Source organism: Primulina tabacum, chromosome 17 (genome assembly GCF_025594145.1).
Source record: "Primulina tabacum isolate GXHZ01 chromosome 17, ASM2559414v2, whole genome shotgun sequence".
In the NCBI taxonomy this organism is placed as follows: domain Eukaryota; kingdom Viridiplantae; phylum Streptophyta; class Magnoliopsida; order Lamiales; family Gesneriaceae; genus Primulina; species Primulina tabacum.
Window position 1 is genome coordinate 24,652,944 of NC_134566.1, and position 19,285 is coordinate 24,672,228.

A 19,285-nucleotide genomic window follows, 5' to 3' on the forward strand; every position below is an offset into this window, starting at 1 on the left:
GTCCGTGCCAACCAAAATTAAGAACTAATTTCTGGGATGAGATTGCAGAGTTGAGGGTTCTATGTGGAGACAAATGGTGTTTGGGGGGAGACTTCAATGTAGTCAGATCATTACGAGAGAAAATTAATAGTCGATCACAGACCTCGAGCATGTCCTGTTTTGATACCTTGATACAGGAACTGGAGTTATGCGATCTACCCTTATTGAATAGAAAATTCACGTGGTCGAATTTTAGGAATTCACCCATATGTTGCAGGTTAGACAGATTTTTGTTCACGATGGGATGGACTGAAATTTATCCGTGTTACAGACAAACAATCTTACCGAGAATCACCTCAGATCATTTCCCACTTGTTCTTGATTTGACAAAAAGTAAATGGGGACCAATACCTTTCAGATTCGAGAATGTGTGGTTGAGGCAAACAAGCTTTAAAAATTTGGCTCAATTGTGGTGGAACAATGCGGATTCACAAGGATGGGAGGGATATAGATTTATGATGAAACTCAGGACAACTAAGGGTGACATTAAAAGATGGAATGAAGAGGTGTATGGAAGGGTGGAAATGAAATCAGCAGAGTTGTCAAATAAAATCAGTAGATTGGACAAATTGGAGAGTGAGGGGAGGGGTTCGGAAGAAGTATCGAATGAGAGAAAAGAAACAAAATTGATGTTAGAGGAGTTGATATGTCCAAAGAATCAAATAAATTATCAAAAAAGCAAGGTTAAATAGATTACAGATGGGGATCAAAACACAAAATTCTTTCATTCGCTGCTGAACCTACGTAAAAAGCAAGGCAACCATTGAAAGATTGGAAAGAAATGATGGTTCCATTACAACAGATGAGAATGAAATTGTTTCCATAATTTTACGGTTCTTCAAGGGATTGTACAGTAAGCCAGAGGCAAAATGCTGGGGTATTGAAGGTGTGGAATAATGCCCAATTGAAGAAGAGCTGAGTCGAGAGCTAGAAAAAAAATTCACGGAAGAAGAGATAAAGGAAGCAGTCTTCAAGTGCGATGGATGCAAGAGTCCGGGGGCCGATGGATTTACTTTGGCATTCTTCCAAGATTGTTGGGATATAGTCAAAACAGATCTAATGAAGGTTTTTGAGGAGTTCTTTCACAGTGGTATCATAAATGGAGCAACTAATGAGACATATATTTGTTTGATAAGAAAGAAAGTTGAATCGTACAAAGTGAAGGATTTCAGACCGATAAGTCTGAAAACAAGCTTGTATAAAATAATAGCAAAGGTCTTGACAGCGAGGATGAAGACTGTGATAGCGGATACTATATCAGAATCTCAGAATGCATTTGTCGAAGGAAGACAAATCCTCGATTGTGGACTTATAGAGAATGAACTGCTCGAAGAGGGGAGGAGAGAGAAAAAAAATGACGGGTTTTGAAGGTGGATTTCGAGAAGGCTTACGATAATGTCAACTGGGATTTCTTGGATTTTGTTTTAATGAAAAAGGGGTTTTGAAATAGATGGAGATCTTGGATGCAAGGATTCGTGTCGAATGTTTCATTTTCGATTATGATTAATGGGAGGCCGAGAGGAAAATTTAAGGCTTTCAAAGAGCTCCGACAAGGAGATCCATTGTCTCATTTTCTTTTCAATTTGGTAGTGGATGTGTTGGGTAGATTGATCGACAAAGCAAAGGAAAGGAATCTCATAAGGGGGATAGAGGTTGGTAGAGACAAGCTCGAGATATCTCACATACAATTTGCGGACAACACGCTTTTCTTTGGGCAAAATGAGGATCACATAAGATTCCTGGTGCAAGTGGTGAGTTCGTTTTGTGATATGTCTGGATTAAAAATCAATTGGGAAAAAAGTGCTTTGTTGGGTATACAACGTGAACAAGGAGAAATTGAAACATTAGCACAACAATTAGGATGTGGTAAGGAGAATTGGCCTATTAAGTACTTGGGAGTACCGTTGGGAGGCAATCCGCTACAAGCTTCGTTCTGGGAGCCATTGGTTGCTAAGATGTCGAATAAATTGGCTACCTGGAAGAAAGCATTCTTGTCAAGAGGGGGAAGATTAACATTGATATTATCGGTTTTGAATTCCATCCCGATATATTACATGTCTTTATTTAGGGTCCCTAAAGGAATAGCGGAATCGATGGAAAAGATTTCAAGAAACTTCTTATGGGACGGAGCGGATGGCGATGTGCATATTCACTTGGCTGCTTGGGATCAAGTGTGTAAACCGAAGGAAAAAGGGGGTTTGGGTGTTGGAAAAATTATTTTGAGAAACAAGGCCTAGCTCGGGAAGTGGTTGTGGAGATTTTTTGAGGAACATGGGACTTTGTGGAAGAAAATAATTGTTAGTAAATACGGGTTACAAGAAAATGGGTGGGATGCGGTGTTGGCAAGAAACGTCACGTACAGGTGCCCATGGAAGTTTATTTCCCGAATATACCCCCGACTTTTAAAGAGAGAGTTTCAATGAAGGTGAGAGGAGGGAATAAGGTTAGATTTTGGGAGGATAAATGGTGGGGGATTCTTCGTTCAAAGATAATTTTCCAGTATTGTTTCAGCTGTCATCATTTTACAATCTGCCTATATCATATTTTGTCCGTTTTGATAATGTCAAGCGTAACCATTCTTGGGATTTACATTTTAGAAGGGTCGTGAGAGATGAGGAGATTGCTCAGTTGTCAGAGTTACTAGGAGCTTTAGATTCTGTTAGGCTAGTTGAAATGGTAGATGATTTTCTTGAGTGGTGTGGGGATTCTTCGGGTATTTTCTCAGTCAAGTCATTCTATGAGTCTTTTTTCCCTGATAATATTTTTCCTGCTTCTCCACTGTTCCATGCTATTTGGAAAGTTCCCGTTCCAAACAAGATCAAGCTTTTTTCTTGGACAGCTACTCTGTGTAAGTTACCGACCTCGGAGATGATTCAGAAAAGATGTCCTGGAATTGCTTTGTGTCCCAACTGGTGTGTTCTGTGCAGAAAAGAGATAGAGACTCAGGATCATATGCTCATCCACGGTCCATTCACGATATCGTTGTGGGATACAACTTTGCAAGAGCTGAGGTTGGTTTGGGTTATACCTAAGTCAACTAAGGATTTATTCACTATGGATTTGGGACAGCAAACTGGTAGCAGAAGAAAAATCTTTTGGCAAGTGGTGGTTCACTGCATTTGTTGGACGGTATGGCTGGAAAGAAATTGAAGAATTTTCGAAGAGATCGAGGAAAATACAGAAAACTGCCGGGAAAAAATCAAGATTAACATTGCTATGTGGATTGGCACTCAGAAAGATTTCAAGAATGTCTCCATTTTAAATTTAATAAGAGATTGGGAATATGTGTATCATTAAGTTAGTTTTAATATTGTGTGCTTCATTACGACAGTGAACTACTAGTCCACTGATGTATTCTTAATTACCTTATTACTAATAAAATATCGTTTCCTATAAAAAAAAAGCCCAATAAAATTTTCGAAAATAAAAAAAGCCCAAAAAAAAAGTAATTTTTGGCTGCCTAGGCTGGCCGACTAGCACTTTTTCGGTGCGGTTGGCCCGCGCCCAGTGCCTAGCCAAAAACTACTTTATTTTGGCTTTTTTGGATTTTTTTTTAGAAAATTTTTTTGGATAAAATGAACGATAATTTTTTTATAGGTCCTAAACCAAAGTACAACAAGAAATGTGATTTGTTAGCTTTCCTTAACACACCAAACTTCATCTTATTATGTTGATACCGTGGAATCTGCTTAGCGACGCCTAGACGCTTCCCGACTAGCGCCTTGCAATTTTTAGAACCTTGAGCACTCTACAACATGATTGAAAGAGAATATTTTTTCCGTTGGAGTGGCCGTGTACTTGTTATGGGTGTTAACATAAGACCTCGTGATCCAAAGAATTCACATTAGATGCTAATCAAAAAATTCTAGGTGAAAAGCTTTATAAAACTAATCTTTTTGATACGCTTACAGACTGATACTCTAGCCATGATTGCTAAGCATTAAAAGTTTTCTGTTTCATTTTGCATAGGGTGCCCGTTTTTCCTTGTCCCGTGCACGTGCTGCCCTCAAATATATCGTCCTGGCACTATCTGGAAACATGGATGATGTATTGGCAAGCTATAAGGTAGTTCCATGAGTAGAGAAAATTTTAAAATGAAATTGTAGGTCTTGCTCCAAAGTTCTACCATGGACCTCATGGCTCATATCTAATTTTTTTTTAAACTTCTTTTGTTCTTGTTTCTTATGCACTGCCTTCGTGCGTTACAGGGGGCAAAGCATCAGATACTTTTCTTGGTGGAGATGCTGGAACCTTTTCTCGATCCTGCTTTGACCCCCTTAAAGGGCATGATTGCTTTTGGAAACGTGTCTTCCTTTTTTATTGAAAATCAAGAAAAAAATTGTGCTATTGCATTAGATGTGATTCGCGCGGCAATAAGAAAGTCTGCGGTGCTTTCATCATTAGAAGCTGAATGGAGGCGTGGATCTGTCGCTCCAAGGTAATAGGAGCCGTGAATTGTATTTAAACTTGTGTTCATGGTTCATCACGACTTTCAAATTTTTCTAATATATTCAAGTTCACCTAGGTAATGACAATATTTAAGTTCATGTTCAGACAATATTTAACTTCATGTTCTCTTCCTAATTTTTCCAAAGGCTTTAACTTGAACAATTGGGTGTGTTGCAAATTTCTAGTTTAATTATTCTTTTATCAACAGGTCATTCAAAAGTACAATTATCTAGGGGTTTAAAAGTTGTTATCCTTTTTAATGCGGGCTGCCAATCAGCCTATGTTGATGATAATGTATTCTTCTGGCAGTGCTTATGTTTCCTGAGATGAATCAGATGATTATGGATTTTAGCACTGTCCAGTAACTTAGTGTGTTTAGTGGGCCAATTTCTAAATGTTTCCTCTTCTCTACTACACGGTTCCTTTGTTTTGCTGTGTGGTTACTTCCTTTCCTGTTGAGGATTGAAATATGTGTGTATATTTTCATATGAGGTAGAATACGAACGTGTTTGCACTCAAGAAAACTAAAATTTCATTTCAATACCCCATAGTTGATTAAGAATGGCAATATTGTTGTCATCTCCTTATCTTGGACCACGCCTTTCGGTCTCATTGAGTTCTTTGCTCTCATGGTCTACTGGGTTACCTTATTATACTATCACACCTGTTGTAAATGTAGAAGACTGCATAGTATAGGGAACATGTTTTCATTGATGATTGAATCAAGAGGTACATCATGCACTTATATAAAAATCTAGATATACTGATAACAAAATAATCTAATAATTTTAATATAAATCTATTGTCTCAACAAATGATAAAATATAATTACCATTATCTTTCCACACTCCCCCTCAAGATGTCATATACGTTGATCATGCCCAGTTTGGATCCCAAGTCTTCAAATTTTGGTCGAAGTAGGGCTTTAGTCAAGATATTTGCTAGTTGCCTTTGAGTAGGGACATAGTTGAGGTCGATGGCGCTGTTCTCAAAATTTTTGCTTATAAAATGTCGATCCACTTCAATTTTCTTTGTTTGATCATGGTGAACTGGATTTTTTGCTTTACTTATAGTTGCTTGGTTATCACACATCACTTCAACTGGACGACCATCTTCAAGTTTCAATTAATTTAGTAGTTTTTTTCTTTTTAGCCATATCCCTTCACAAATTCCATGAGCTAATGTTCGATATTCTGCCTCAGTGCTACTATGTGCCACCACAGATTGCTTCTCAATCCAAGTAACCGGATTTCCCCCACATAAATGTGCAATATCTAGATGTAGAGGGTCTATCAACATGAAAGCCTGCCTAATTAACACCCGTGTTCGCTGTAGTTTTTTTCTCGAAGATTTTCTATAATGCAGTCCTTTTCCTAGATTCCTCTTTAGATATCTCAATACCTGATATACAATTTCCATATGATTCTGTTGGAGTGTTCATAAATTGACTAAGAACAGTGATGACAAATCCAATGTCTGGCTTTGTGTGAGAGAAATAGATTAGTTTGCCCTCTAATATTTGATATCTTCCCTTGTCAACTAATGACGCTTTTTCTTACTCCCAACTTCACTTTTGCATCAACCCGGTGTGTGTCTACAGGTTTGCATCCCAACATCCTAGTTTCCTTTAGGGAGGTCGAAAACATACTTTCGTTGTGAGACTGCAATCCCAAGTGAAGATCTAACAACTTCAATTCCTAGAAAATATTTAAGATTCCAAAAATCTTTTATTTAAAATTCTTCAGAGAGCAATGCTTTCACTCGGGTCATTTCTTCATCACGATCTCCCGTAAGAACAATGTCATCAACATGTACTATCAGGATTGTAATCTTCCTTGCTTGTGGGTGTTTGTAAAACAAAGTGTGATATGACCATGAGTGTAGCCATGACTTTCAAACATTGGTGAATCGAAAGAATCGGGCTTGAGGTGATTGTTTCAACCCGTAGAATGACTTATTTAATTTGCATACTTTGTTGGTCGTGGATGTTGTTTCAAATACTGGTGGGATATCCATGTAAATCTCTTCCTCGAGGTCCTCATTGAGGAAGACATTTTTGACATCCAACTGATACAAAAGCCAATCCCAGTTAAGCAACAATTGATAGGAGAACTCAGATGACATTGAGTCTCAGCCACATGAGCAAATATTTTTTGATAATCAATGCCATATGATTTTACATATCCCTTTGTTATTAATCAAGCCTCGAAACATTCTATACACCCGTCTGCCTTTTATTTAACTGAGAAGAGATAAATGATATGCGAAGCATTGTTTCTTCTCGAGTGCCTTTGTTTCATGAAAGGCAGCAGCTTTCCAATTAGGGTCCTGGAAGGCATCTTTTATGGAGCATGGAACTTGAATATGATCTAACCTAGAGACAAATACTTAATATGCAGGTGATAAGTGCTAATAAGAGATGACATTACATATGTGATGTTGGGTACATGATCTAACTCGTTTCTTTATGCAATGAGTATATTATCAAGTTCATTATTTCCAGGGAAATCACAATCAGTACCTTGTGTGTTCCCAATGGAGTTTGTTACCGAGGAAGATTCATGAACTTGCTGAATTTGTACTGGTTGTTTGTGTTTCTTCTTTTGATGCTTATTCCTTCGAGTGTACACCTGTAATGACTGGTTATCAGTATTGGGTGTGAGCTGGGTGGGTTCCAGCTGTGGTAATGTAGGTGTGAATTTCTTTGCTACCTGGGAGTAACACTTATATAACCCTTTTGATTTGGAGAATACCCCAGAAAATGCACCTAATTACCCGAAGGTGGAATGGACGTGGACAAAGGCAGGGCGCCCAATAACTTTGAGAGGTATATTAGAGCACAGACGGGTGGTAGGGTAAGATTCAAGGAGAGTTTGGATGGGTGATTTGTAGTTGAGGACACGGGAAGACATTCTTTTAATCATAAATGTGGCAGTGAGGAGGAAATCCCACCAAAAATATATAGGACATTGTGGGCAAAGGGTAAAGATCTGGCCACCTCAAGTAAGTGGCGTTTTTTACGCTATGAAACACCATTATGTTGTGGAGTATTCACACATGAGCTTTGGTGGACTATGCCTTGACTTTGAAGGTATGCGCCTAGGATCGAATTGAAGTAATCACGGGCTCGATCAGTTTTCAATACATGAATGTGGGCTGAAAATTGATTTCCGATCATTGTATAGATGTTTTGGAATAAGGTACTAGTTGTCTTTTCATTATGAACACCCAAGAGAGCCTTGTATGATCATCAACAAATAACAAAAACCAGCGATAATATTTTTTACATGGCAGAGACCCCACATATAACTATGAATAAGAGAGAATGGTTGTAAAGGCTTGTAAGGTTGTGATATGAAAGAAGTGTGTATGTATCGGAAATTGACAAACATCACTGGACAAAAAATTAGACTTTTTTGTTATGGAGTAATGAAGGAGACAATTTCTCAAGATATACAATGTTCTGGGTGCCCCATACGACAGTGCCAAAATAATAAATCACTATCTTCATTTGGAATAACAACAAAATTTAAAAAATAAATTATGTCGTGGTATGTTGGTCGTTGCAAGGAATGCAACTTAAGGAGATACAGCCTGGCACAAAAATAGCACTATCAATCGTCTTTCCCGATGCCAAATTCTGAAAAACATAAAAATCATAGAAAAAGTTAATGAAACACTTTAGATCCGGATTGAATTTTACTAACTAATAAAAGGTTGCGAAGATAATGGACAAATAAAATTTAATGTAAAGACAAATCCTTAGAAATATGTGTTGATCCAGAACCCAAAACTGTAGCATTCAACCCATTTGCAATGTGGGCAACCTGTGTAGTTGTACAGGGGCCGTAGGAATGTAAAAGCTCCAAATTTCCTGTCATATGTTGCGAAGCACTTGAGTCAACTATCCAATATTTGGATAAAACCTTTTGGAGATGAAAGCAAAAGGAATATTACCTCCATATGCTACATTGCCTGGGCTAATAAGGGAAGAGTTGTCGGTGTTAGAAATGGCTGAACCAGTTAATTTGTGGAGCATCTCTGGTTGTTCCTTGCTAAAGAGTTTTTGATCCGATGCAGGGGTTTCTGCCACAGCAGAATTGACATGCTTTGTGCGAGAGAATTTCCATTTAGCGGTTTCCCGTGGATTCTCCAGCATGTTTTCGAGGAATGATTTGATTTCTTGCACTTTGCACCCCAAAGATGACCTTGATGAGGGTGGCCCATTCATGGCATTAGGGAAAGGATTGTGGCCAGAATTGGGAGAGGGGTTCTCAACAATTTTGGAGGAGGAATTGCGATGATAAACAAGAGCCGAGCCTTCTATCAAGACGAGGCCCTGGATGAAAGGCCCAACATTAGTTTTCTTCGGCTGTTCATGTTGAACTTCTTTTTCCTCTCACAATTTGGGAAGGCCTTTGTGGCGAGAATCCGACTCTTGACATCATCCAGTTGACTGGTAAGGCCCGTAAAAAAATATAAAAACCCGTTTCTTTTCACTAATAGGCTTGTAACAGGCCTTGTCATCTGGGAACTTCCAATCATAGACTTCAAATAAGTCCAGTTGCTGCTGGTAGCGTGTAAGGCAGTGAAGTAAGAGGTGACAACTGAATCGTATTGTTTTAGGCCATGTATGGGGCCATCGATCTCAAAGCGTTCAGCTGTACTCTCCTTGCACGAGTAGGTTTCCTTCGCAGCGCCCCAAGTATACTTTGCATAAGGATACAACCGGAAGTTTTCATCAACTTTGGTTGTAATGGAATTAATAAGCCACGACGCCACCATACTGTTCTCCGATTTCCAAATCTGAAAGCCTTGTCATCTTTTTCTGGTCAGTAGATAGCGCTGGAAAGAAAATCATCCTTTCCCTTTCCACAGATGCACATAATCACGGATTGGTATCATTGGAGATAATTATGTCCATTCCGTTTGTGGAAGTGATCAAGATGGACATATTATTAACAAGGCTTGTCATGTTTTGAGAGGGAGCGGTAACTCTGGCCGACAACGAAGACGGAGCACTACTCGATGAAGCAGCCATCCCGTATTTTGCCATGGATCAGATGAACTGGATCAACGTCGTCTTTGATAATATTTGTAAATGTAGAAGACTGCATAATATAGGGAATGTGTTTTCAGTGATGATTGAATCAAGAGGTACATCGTGCGCTTATATTAAAATCTAACGTGCCTAACTTCCGAATTATGACAAACTGATAACAAACTAATTTAAATATAAATCTCATCTTAACAGCTGATTTAAGATAATAACCATCATCATCCTTCTACAAAACTGCCTAGGGCAGGGAAATCCAACTAAAATGGTTGATGATTGTGAAAGAAATGCCCTTCTACCGAGCTGCTTTTCATAGCTAAAGTAGCCAAGTCCTTTTAAAGACCGAACAAATAAGGCAAGATTGAACATTACCGATTCAGGCATTCAGCTATGATTAAATCGCGCTTTTGTTGTGATATAAATTCCAGTATTGTGTTTTAACCGAGAAGGTTGACTCCTGGATCATTACCGAGTTTGTTTTATTTATCTTAGATGAAATATTTTGACTTGAAAAACTTAACCTTTGCCTCCTAAGGATGTCTCTGTCTTTTGGGTTTTGGTCAAATAGATTGGTGGATGAGCCCTTGACCATTTTCAAAACAGTATCAGTTGAACATTTCATCAGAGTTGGTTCTTCTAAATTAATAATGTTTAGCCAACAAAGATTACTCCAACACATTGTTTATAGAAAGTATGCATCAAGTAAAACATTGATATTAACTCTTTTTACTTTAGAGTTTGCACCTTTTCTATGCCAGATGAATGCCCATAATTCAATTTATATAGGAAAAGGGACATTGTTTCCAGTAGCTTGATCCAAAGGCCTCGACTCATTATTGTTAACTTCCATAATTCTGAACATATAATTTCAGGCATAACAGATTTATTTTTAACAGCCTTTACAATCTCGAAAAGCATGAGTTTAATTCCATCCATTTATTTTATTGTTCCTTGAAGTGTAATGCTGATAACACTGAATTATTTTTTATGCAGTGTGCTTCTAGCAGTTTTGGATGCTCAGTTGCAGTTACCTCCTGATATTGATGGCCGCAAGTTTTCTGCTTTAGCAACACAGAAACCACAATCATTTACCACCTTGCCTGCTGCTTCTTGTGATGGAATAGCCTCTTCCAGATTAAATAGCCAAGAAAATGGTGATGGGAAGGTTGATGATATTGACATCAGTGTTAAAGTGGATGTTCCTGAAGATGTAAGTCTTCTTTTTGCTCCTCCAGAAGTGAATAGAATGTATCTTACCAATGTTCCTGCCAGTGGAGACAAAAATATTTCTGATTCAAGCAGTTCAAATGTTTGCTCCCAGTTCAATAATGCTGTGCAGAAAAATATTAACTATTTTCATAATGATTTGGCATTGATTTCCAGTCATGGAATAGAATTGTACAATTTGATGACTAATTATTCACATCTTATGAATTATCGAGATTGTGAGCTGAGGGCTACCGAGTTTAGGCGCTTAGCTCTGGACTTGAGCTCCCAGAATGAAATTACTCTGGAGAGTCATGATACTGCGATAGATGCTTTGCTTTTGGCAGCAGAGTGTTATATCAATCCCTACTTCATGAAGTCTTTCAAGGACATTTCAGTTGGTGTGGGAAATATTCACAATAAAAGGACCAGTGAAAACTGTGGGCTTGCAGATATTAACAGTATTTTCCCCCCAAAAAACAATGACTTGAAACTGGTCGCTGATCTTGAAAGGAAAAGAGACAGATTTGTTCTTGAAATTTTGATTGCGGCAGCTGAGTTAGACAGGAAATATCGCAAAGTTGCATTGGAGGGAGATATATCTACATCAAATGTTGAAGAGGATGAGGATATTATAAATTTGAACCAGCAGGATATTTTTAATGCAGATGCTATTACCTTGGTTCGGCAAAACCAAGCGATGCTGTGCAATTTTTTGGTTAGGCGTCTGGAGAGGAATTCAGATTGGGAGCAATATTATATGCATGAGATTCTGATGTGGTGTCTTCTCTTCTTGTTGCATTCAGCTACAAAATTGTTCTGTTCCCCGGAGCATGTAGTTGACATTATATTAAATTTTGCAGAGTCCTTTGAGGGACAGCTGAAATCATTTGAATTTGAAGGAAATTCACAATTGAAAAGTTCTAAGCTGCATGAGGTGCAATGCCGCTGGGTTCTTCTCAACAGATTGGTGATTGCGTCAAGTGGTAATGATGAAAGTTATGAACTGACAATCAATGCTAAAAGTGGTTTTCGGTTCTCAAATTTAATTCCCGCTTCTGCGTGGCTACAGAAAGTGCCTGCCTTTTCTTCATCTGCTAGACCTTTGGTTAGATATTTTGGTTGGATGGCAGTTTCACGTAATGCAAAGCAATATCTGAAAGAGCGTCTCTTCCTTGTTTCTGATTTGTCACAGTTAACTTATATTTTGTCCATATTTTCAGACGATCTCTCTTTAGTTGATAATATCATTGAACAGAAAAGTGGGAATGAGTCAATTGAAAGACTTGGTATCCACCAAGATAATAACATGGTGGATAGAGGCAGAAGTCACGGGTATCAAGATGCACAGCAATCTTTTCATGCTTTATATCCAGGTATCTGTAAATTATTTCCCAATCTGAAGAAAGAATTTGAAGCCTTTGGGGAAACTATATTGGAAGCTGTTGGTTTGCAATTGAAATTTCTTTCTTCCGCTCTTGTGCCAGATCTGATGTGTTGGTTTTCTAGTTTATGTTCGTGGCCATTTGTTCAAAGTCAGAAGCCCCAAGACTTATTTCAATCTGAATCTGTTTATTTCAAAGGTTTTGTTGCAAAGAATGCTAAAGCTGTTATTCTGTTCATTCTTGAAGCAATTGTGGTGGAGCACATGGAAGCAATGGTACCCGAAATGCCCAAAGTGGTGCAAGTGCTTGTATCTCTGTGCAGGACTTCATACTCTGATGTGTCATTTCTTGATTCCATATTGCGCTTGTTGAAGCCCATCATAGCATATTCCTTGAACAAGGTGTCTGATGAAGAAAAGCTTTTGGTTGATGGGTCATTTAATAACTTTGAATCGTTATGCTTTGGTCAGCTTTTTAACAATATTAGACAACGAGATGAAAGTTCAGATTCTCCAAAAGATGTAGGAAAATGCAAGGCTTTGACAATATTTGTTTTGGCTACCATTTTTGGTAATTTATCTTTCCACGGGAAAGCCGAGGTATTGCAGTCCGCCATCTTATGGGCTGATTTTACTTCCTTCGAGGGAACAACTGCATTTCATGATTATATATGTGCATATCAGGCACTCATGGAAAACTGCAAAGACCTACTGATTGGCACTTCTAGAATCTGGGGCATCATCCCACTTAAAATGTCAGCATGTACCAACTCTACCTTTGATAGTGATGAAGGTTTTCCCAAGTCATGCTCAGGGTTTCTCAGTGATATGTTCTACTCTGTTTCTCCTACTGAGGATTCAGAGAGGCATCAAGATAACAATAGTGCAGATGCTGATGCAAGTCAAAGGATTTTTCAACTTGATTTAGAGGAGATAAGGAGTATCTCGAAAAACCTAGAGGCCCTTGTTTCAAAACTCAACCCAACCACAGAACAATGCTGGAAAATACATCATAAATTGGCAAAGAAGTTGGCACTTACATCTGCTGAGTGTTTCATGTACTCAAAGTGTTTGTTTTTTATTGCAGATAGGGCTTCTGCTTCTTCGGAAATGGAGAAGCTGCTTCGAAGTAAGTTTGTTGATGAATTCCCGGGATTTTGGAATACTAGTCTTGAAGGACTTTCTAGAATGATCTTAGTGCTTCAAGAAAACCTTTGTTGGGAGGTTGCATCCGTACTGCTTGAATCAATTATAGGAGTGCCTCTTTTTTTCCATTTGGATAATGTGATTCGTGACATATTCTCAGCAGTGAAGAATTTTTCGGACAGTGCTCCAAATATTATTTGGAGATTGCAAACTGATAAAATGATATCATTGATTCTGGCGAGAGGCATCCATAACCTTTGTCAAATTGAAATGCCCATACCCTTGTTTGATTTGTTCTGTTCCTTGCTTGGTCATCCTGAGCCTGAACAACGATATATTGCCCTCAAGCACTTGGCTAGACTTGTCGGCCAAGATGCCAATGGAGAAAGGTGGTTTTTGCCTTTAACGACTGAAACTTTAACAGGTTCATCAAACCTACCACTTTCTGATTATGAGCCAAAATTATCCGCTCTGGTTTCATCTACCTGGGACCAGGTCGTCTTGTTGGCGTCATCCGACTCATCACTGCTTTTAAGAACCCATGCAACAGCACTTCTTATCTACTATATTCCATATGTAGAAAGAAGTAAATTACAGTCATTTCTAGCAGCAGCTGAGAGTATTCTTCAGTGTTTGACAACTCTCGCACAACCTTCATGCTATGGACCATTGACACAGTTCTCCTTGGCACTCATTGCAAGTGTTTGCCTTTTCTCTCCAGTTGAAGACATCTCTCTGATTCCTGAATGTATTTGGAGAAATATTGAAACTTTTGGAATGTCTGGAAATGGTAATTTTGCTATGGGCTGCCAGAAATATAGTCTAATTCTAGTCTTTCAGATTTGGTTATCTAAGAATACCATTTTTCCCTGTTTATTGTCTTTGCAGGTAGATATTGCACTGATCTCGAGAAAAAGGCTTGTGAAGCACTGTGCAGACTTAAAGATGATGGAGACCAGGCTAAAGAGGTTGGTGGCCAGGCAGAATTGAATTTCACATGTATTTCTATGAATTGTCAGACTATGGAATTAGTTGTAGATGTTTGCTGCAGTAGCTATAAAGTGAAATGTCCTTACACCCTACTAGATGCATCTTTTTCTTGGTATTAGTTAAAAAAATTTATCGCTCTGCTTACCTTATTTTTCTTTTATCTTTTGGGATGTAGATCTTAAAGAATGTGCTCTCTTCTAGTTCTCCTAAGCAAATGCCTGATTTTGTAACCACACGTGAATCAATTCTTCAGGTATGCAATATTAAGTAGTTAAATATGTTTATTCTGGTAATTTCTTTCCATGAGCATGGGCCCTGTTATTCTTTCACTGAGCAAAAGGTTTGTGCATCACGAAGACGTAGCATATGTGCATGTACAACATCATGTTTTTATATTGAACACAGTCTATTAGTGGTCTATTGTTATCGCCTACCTTTTGTTTTATGGTGCTTCTTTGATCTATTGTTCATTTCTTTGCAGGTTATTGGCAATTTATCCTCTGCCCAGTCATACTTTGATTTTTTCTCAAATGAAGTTGAGCAAAAGGCCATGGTTAGTCTTGGCACACTTATGATGATCTATCTTAATCTGCTCATCAATCAAATTATGACATCTTTTATTTATTTTAGGAACTAGAAGAAGCTGAAATGGAAATGGAACTTATTCGAAGTGAACGTCCTGTCCCAGATTCATCTATTGATTTTCAAGATTGGCGGCAGCTACCATTTTTATCCAGTATGGATATTTTACTTCAAGATGGCATATTCCTTAAACCAAAGGGACTATTTGCAGGCTTTTGGTTTTAGATAATAAACATTTTTGAGTGGATGAGAGACAGTTGTCATGAGTTACTATGAACTGAGAGTAATTGTGTTCCACAGTTTACTACCAACTAATATCTCTCAAATTCACTCTCCATATCTATTTCAGTTTCATAATTATTTGTCTCATACAGCTTATGCAAAGGATGATGACCGCTTGCAGCAAATCAAGGATGGAATCAGATCATTGTATGTGTATTTAATATTTTTTTATGTCAATCACAACTGCGTAGCTTAGAGAAGAAGCAAGCGAATCCAGTACAAATATTACTAATGCTAGCAATCCCAGTTATTGATGTCACGCACTTGAATTATTTTACTTATTGCAACTGAAAAAGCTCAATATTTGGAAATGCCACTGAATTAATATATTAGATTTTTAAAGGAATTGTAGTTTCTTTGTAGATCTTATGTGAGTGTTAAATACATCCTGTTTGTTACACTGAAATTTATTTTGTATTTATGGGTGAAAAACATGGATCTGATCCCTGACTGTAAGTTGTTCTAGAAGAACTTGGACTTGTGCTTTCCTTTGGAAAGATACCTCTGCTGCTACAAAATTGCATTTGATCATTTCTTCTCCTTTTCTGATTTTCCTTGAAAGTTGATGTGTTTTTCTCGATGTGATTGTAGCTTTCGCCCTCTAAATACACTCTTTTGTTTTCATATTCTCTTTCTTCAGAGAGAAAACAAAAGTCAGGGAAGATATAGTTGCTCGTAGGCAGCGAAAGCTACTTCTAAGGCTTTCACGCCAAAATTTTTTAGAGGAAGCAGCTTTACGAGAATCAGAACTCATTCAAAAATTTGATAGGTTTTCCACTTATTCTGTAATTTATCATATTTTGTGTCATGATTAGTGTGTCTGCTTGCATTGTTGAAGGATTTGTTTTGTTGTATCAGAGAGAGAACAATTGAAGTAGAAAAGGAGCTTCAGAGACAGCAGGTTCTGGAACTTGAGCGTGCAAAAACAAGAGAATTGCGGCACAACCTTGATATTGAGAAAGAGAAGTTGGCGCAGGTAAAAGACCTAAGCAACTGATTGCTCACAAAATAGCCTTCCATTGGTCATTTTTTTAGATTTTTGTGAACATGTTTAACTGATCAATTTATTAATAGCTTTCAGTAATTCGTGGATTTCCATTGATCCCTTTTGTCATGTGTGCTGACCTTTCTGCAATTATTCTTATGCGATCATGGTTTGTGCTAAGCTAGACTAAATTTACTTGAAAATTTTCATTAGTTGAGTGGTATATACATTTGGCTGAAAGATAGTTTCACCATTCAAATGAAAATATTCTCAATCCATTGCTTGCTTATCAAATACAAGATGAATTTATGTAGCGCGAACTCCAGAGGGAACTTGAGCAAGTGGAAACTGGGATGCGGTCATCAAGACGAGAATTTGCATCCTCCAGCCATAGTAGGTGCGTCTTACACTCCCATCTCAATTGCTTCATTAAATTTTAAATTTAGAGTCTTGTACAAGCTGTTTTGGTAGCATTCGAGGACAATCTGTTAAGAATACAAAAATATGTGATCTTTTTAACCTTTCAGCATTAAGCTGATCTAGGTATGTCACTTGGAGCTATGGATTTACTGTCTTATGGGCCTGGACAGTTTCTCAGTCTACAAGCAGATATCATGGCTGACCTGTTGGGAATTTCAGGATACTTATTGTTAGTGTAGTGGTTCGTTAGATTGTAAACTCTAGTCTCCAACATGATAACGGATTTGAAACGGGAATGGTGCTATTTATTGTGAGCCATCCCACCCGCAAGTCCAACCAGCCCAACTAGAAATTATAACCGTGTCCAGTACCATTGACTTTTATGATTTATAAATACATGACAAACCTCTCCTTGAAACTTGTGAAAATTACCAGTACCATTGACTTTTATGATTTATAAATACATGACAAGCCTCTCCTTGAAACTTGTGAAAATTATAATAACTAGGGTGAAGGAACATTGCTAGTTCTTTTGGCCAATACGAAAGCTTCAACCTCCCTCAGTTTCTCATGCACTGGGATTTGCTTATAGTTATTAAAAGCTCATAATGCAAGCACCTAGGATCAAGCTGTCGCGAGGGAAAGGAGATTTTTCCATGATGCACGAGCATTGGTGCGTATCAAGGCTCTAGGGTCCTTTAAGTTGTTCTAAATGAATGGATTATAAATTCAAATCGGAATGAAATACCATTGCCATCACTTTTGGATACTAACAAATATTTGTTGTCGTTGGTACTCTTGATGAAATTTTCTTCAAGCATTTAATTTTTAGTGTATTATACTATGGTATGCCTAGCGTCAATAAGTTGTGCATCTTGCCTGCTCCCTGAGGCCCTATGATACACATGACCAGCGCCTAGGCCGCCTAGGCGGGTTCCATGGTATCAACATAATAAGATGAAGTTTGGTGTGTTAGGGCAAGCCAACAAAGGTCTATAAAAAATTACCTTTTTTTTAGATTGAACTTTTAATTTAAATTTATATCCCAAAAAACTTTTAGAAAAAATCCCAAAAAAAGCCCAAAAAATAATGAAATAATTTTTAGCCGACTAGCACTTTTTCGGAGCGAGGAGGCGGCCGCAAACTCTGTTTTTATTGAAACATCTATCATAATAGTTGCTTTGTGTTGTCAGACATTAATTGCAAATATTCCTTAAATCATGTGGATTTCTAGTGTTTCTTTTTTATTTGATTTTCTTTTCAATATTTCAGATATGCTGTCTTTTTCAGGCAGGCAGTGGTAGCGTTTTATTGTGATTTCAGCGTCTTGATCTTTTAAGGCTGGTTAAGATTCCTCAAGTTTATTGAACTGCTTGACTCGCATCAAGCCTTTTGGCTAGTGTCCCTTCTTAATTCCAAAAGATTGCCTTTTTGACTTTGATACTGATGTTACTACGAAAAAGCTCGGTTTTCTTCCATCACCTCGTTTGTTTACTGGCCAGATCCAATGGATGTCGGCATGCTTTTAAAAATCGTTGTTTCAAGTCTTGCCATCTGACACAATTTCTCACTTTTTAATCATCAGGCAACGAGATAGGTACCGTGAAAGAGACAATTTACCGGAAGGTAATGAAGGCAACTTGAGAACAAGTGTACGAACGGTTCAGCAAGATGCTATTACTTCTAATACATCCATGGGCAACCAGCCAACAGTTGTATTATCAGGGGCAAGACCATTTGCAGGTCAACTTCCCACAATACTACAATCACGAGAAAGATCAGATGATTGTGGCAGCAGTTATGAAGATAATATTGATGGACGGAGCAAGGATTCTGGTGATACGGGTAGTGTTGGGGACCCCGATACAGTGTCTGCCCTAGAGGGACAGTCGGCTGGTTTTCCATCTGCTCAAAGGCATGGATCCAGGGGTAGCAAATCTAGGCAGATCGTCGACAGGAGAGAACGGGATGCTAGGCGTGAAGGAAAGTGGGAGCGAAAACACTAGTAAGCTATAGTCTCTGATGCTTTTGTACCAAATTAACTTCATCAGCCTTGGGGACTTCGTAGCGAGTTTCCCTCATGACCTTTAGACCACGTTATTTTTTTATGCTATTTTATCATTGATGCAGATGATGTATGACTTTGGGCCGTATTTTGTCACTCACTGCATTGCTTTTCTTTACCTACTATTATGCGATTATGGATTGTATGACACTTATATTCGGTTATCTTCTTTTGCACACTTTTGTTATGTATGAAACCAACTTTTATGCTACATCGATTAACTTGCATTTGAATATATTGTTTCTTCTGAGTTTATCTTCAATGTTTTGAAACCACTAGGGTACGACTTTGCCAAAGCTCATCAACAAAGGTGCGAGCTTACCAAAGCTCCATTTCTATCCTCACATCTTCTCTTTGTCATGCTCAACTTTAGTAAGTAGAATCTAACCTTTGTTTCCACCACCTCTTCTCCCCTACTAGACTTAACCCGAATAGGTAAAATTTAATTTTCAATCTCCCCAACTCTTCTCCTCTACTAGGCGCAGCCCAAGCAGGTAAAATTTTAATTTTCAATCTCTCTAATTCATCTCCTCTATTAGGCGCAGCCTAAGTAGGTAAAATTTAATTTTCCTTATCCTCAACTAGGCGCACCACAAGTATGTAAATTTTAATTTTCAATCTCTCCAACTCATCTCCTCTACTGGGCTCAGCCCAATTAGGTAAAATTTAATTTTCATTCTT

General features: G+C 38.1%; 1 protein-coding gene across 3 annotated transcripts in view; it reads left to right on the top strand.

Moving 5' to 3' along the window:
• LOC142531555 (uncharacterized) overlaps positions 1-18,716 on the top strand; it is a 48,770-nt gene extending 30,054 nt beyond the window's left edge. For 2 of the 3 annotated variants that reach the window (XM_075637732.1, XM_075637733.1), the window contains 12 exons: positions 4,009-4,104; positions 4,248-4,477; positions 10,538-14,070; positions 14,169-14,248; positions 14,446-14,523; positions 14,752-14,823; positions 14,901-15,006; positions 15,227-15,281; positions 15,775-15,903; positions 15,993-16,110; positions 16,434-16,516; positions 18,125-18,716. In XM_075637732.1, coding sequence (XP_075493847.1) covers positions 4,009-4,104; positions 4,248-4,477; positions 10,538-14,070; positions 14,169-14,248; positions 14,446-14,523; positions 14,752-14,823; positions 14,901-15,006; positions 15,227-15,281; positions 15,775-15,903; positions 15,993-16,110; positions 16,434-16,516; positions 18,125-18,545 — 5,001 coding nt within the window. In that variant the 3' untranslated portion in view covers positions 18,546-18,716. Of the gene's footprint in view, positions 1-4,008; positions 4,105-4,247; positions 4,478-10,537; positions 14,071-14,168; positions 14,249-14,445; positions 14,524-14,751; positions 14,824-14,900; positions 15,007-15,226; positions 15,282-15,774; positions 15,904-15,992; positions 16,111-16,433; positions 16,517-17,047; positions 17,213-18,124 lie in introns of all 3 variants that reach the window. The other variant, XR_012816322.1, reaches the window with a different exon arrangement.
• Positions 18,717-19,285: the final 569 nt, after the last annotated feature.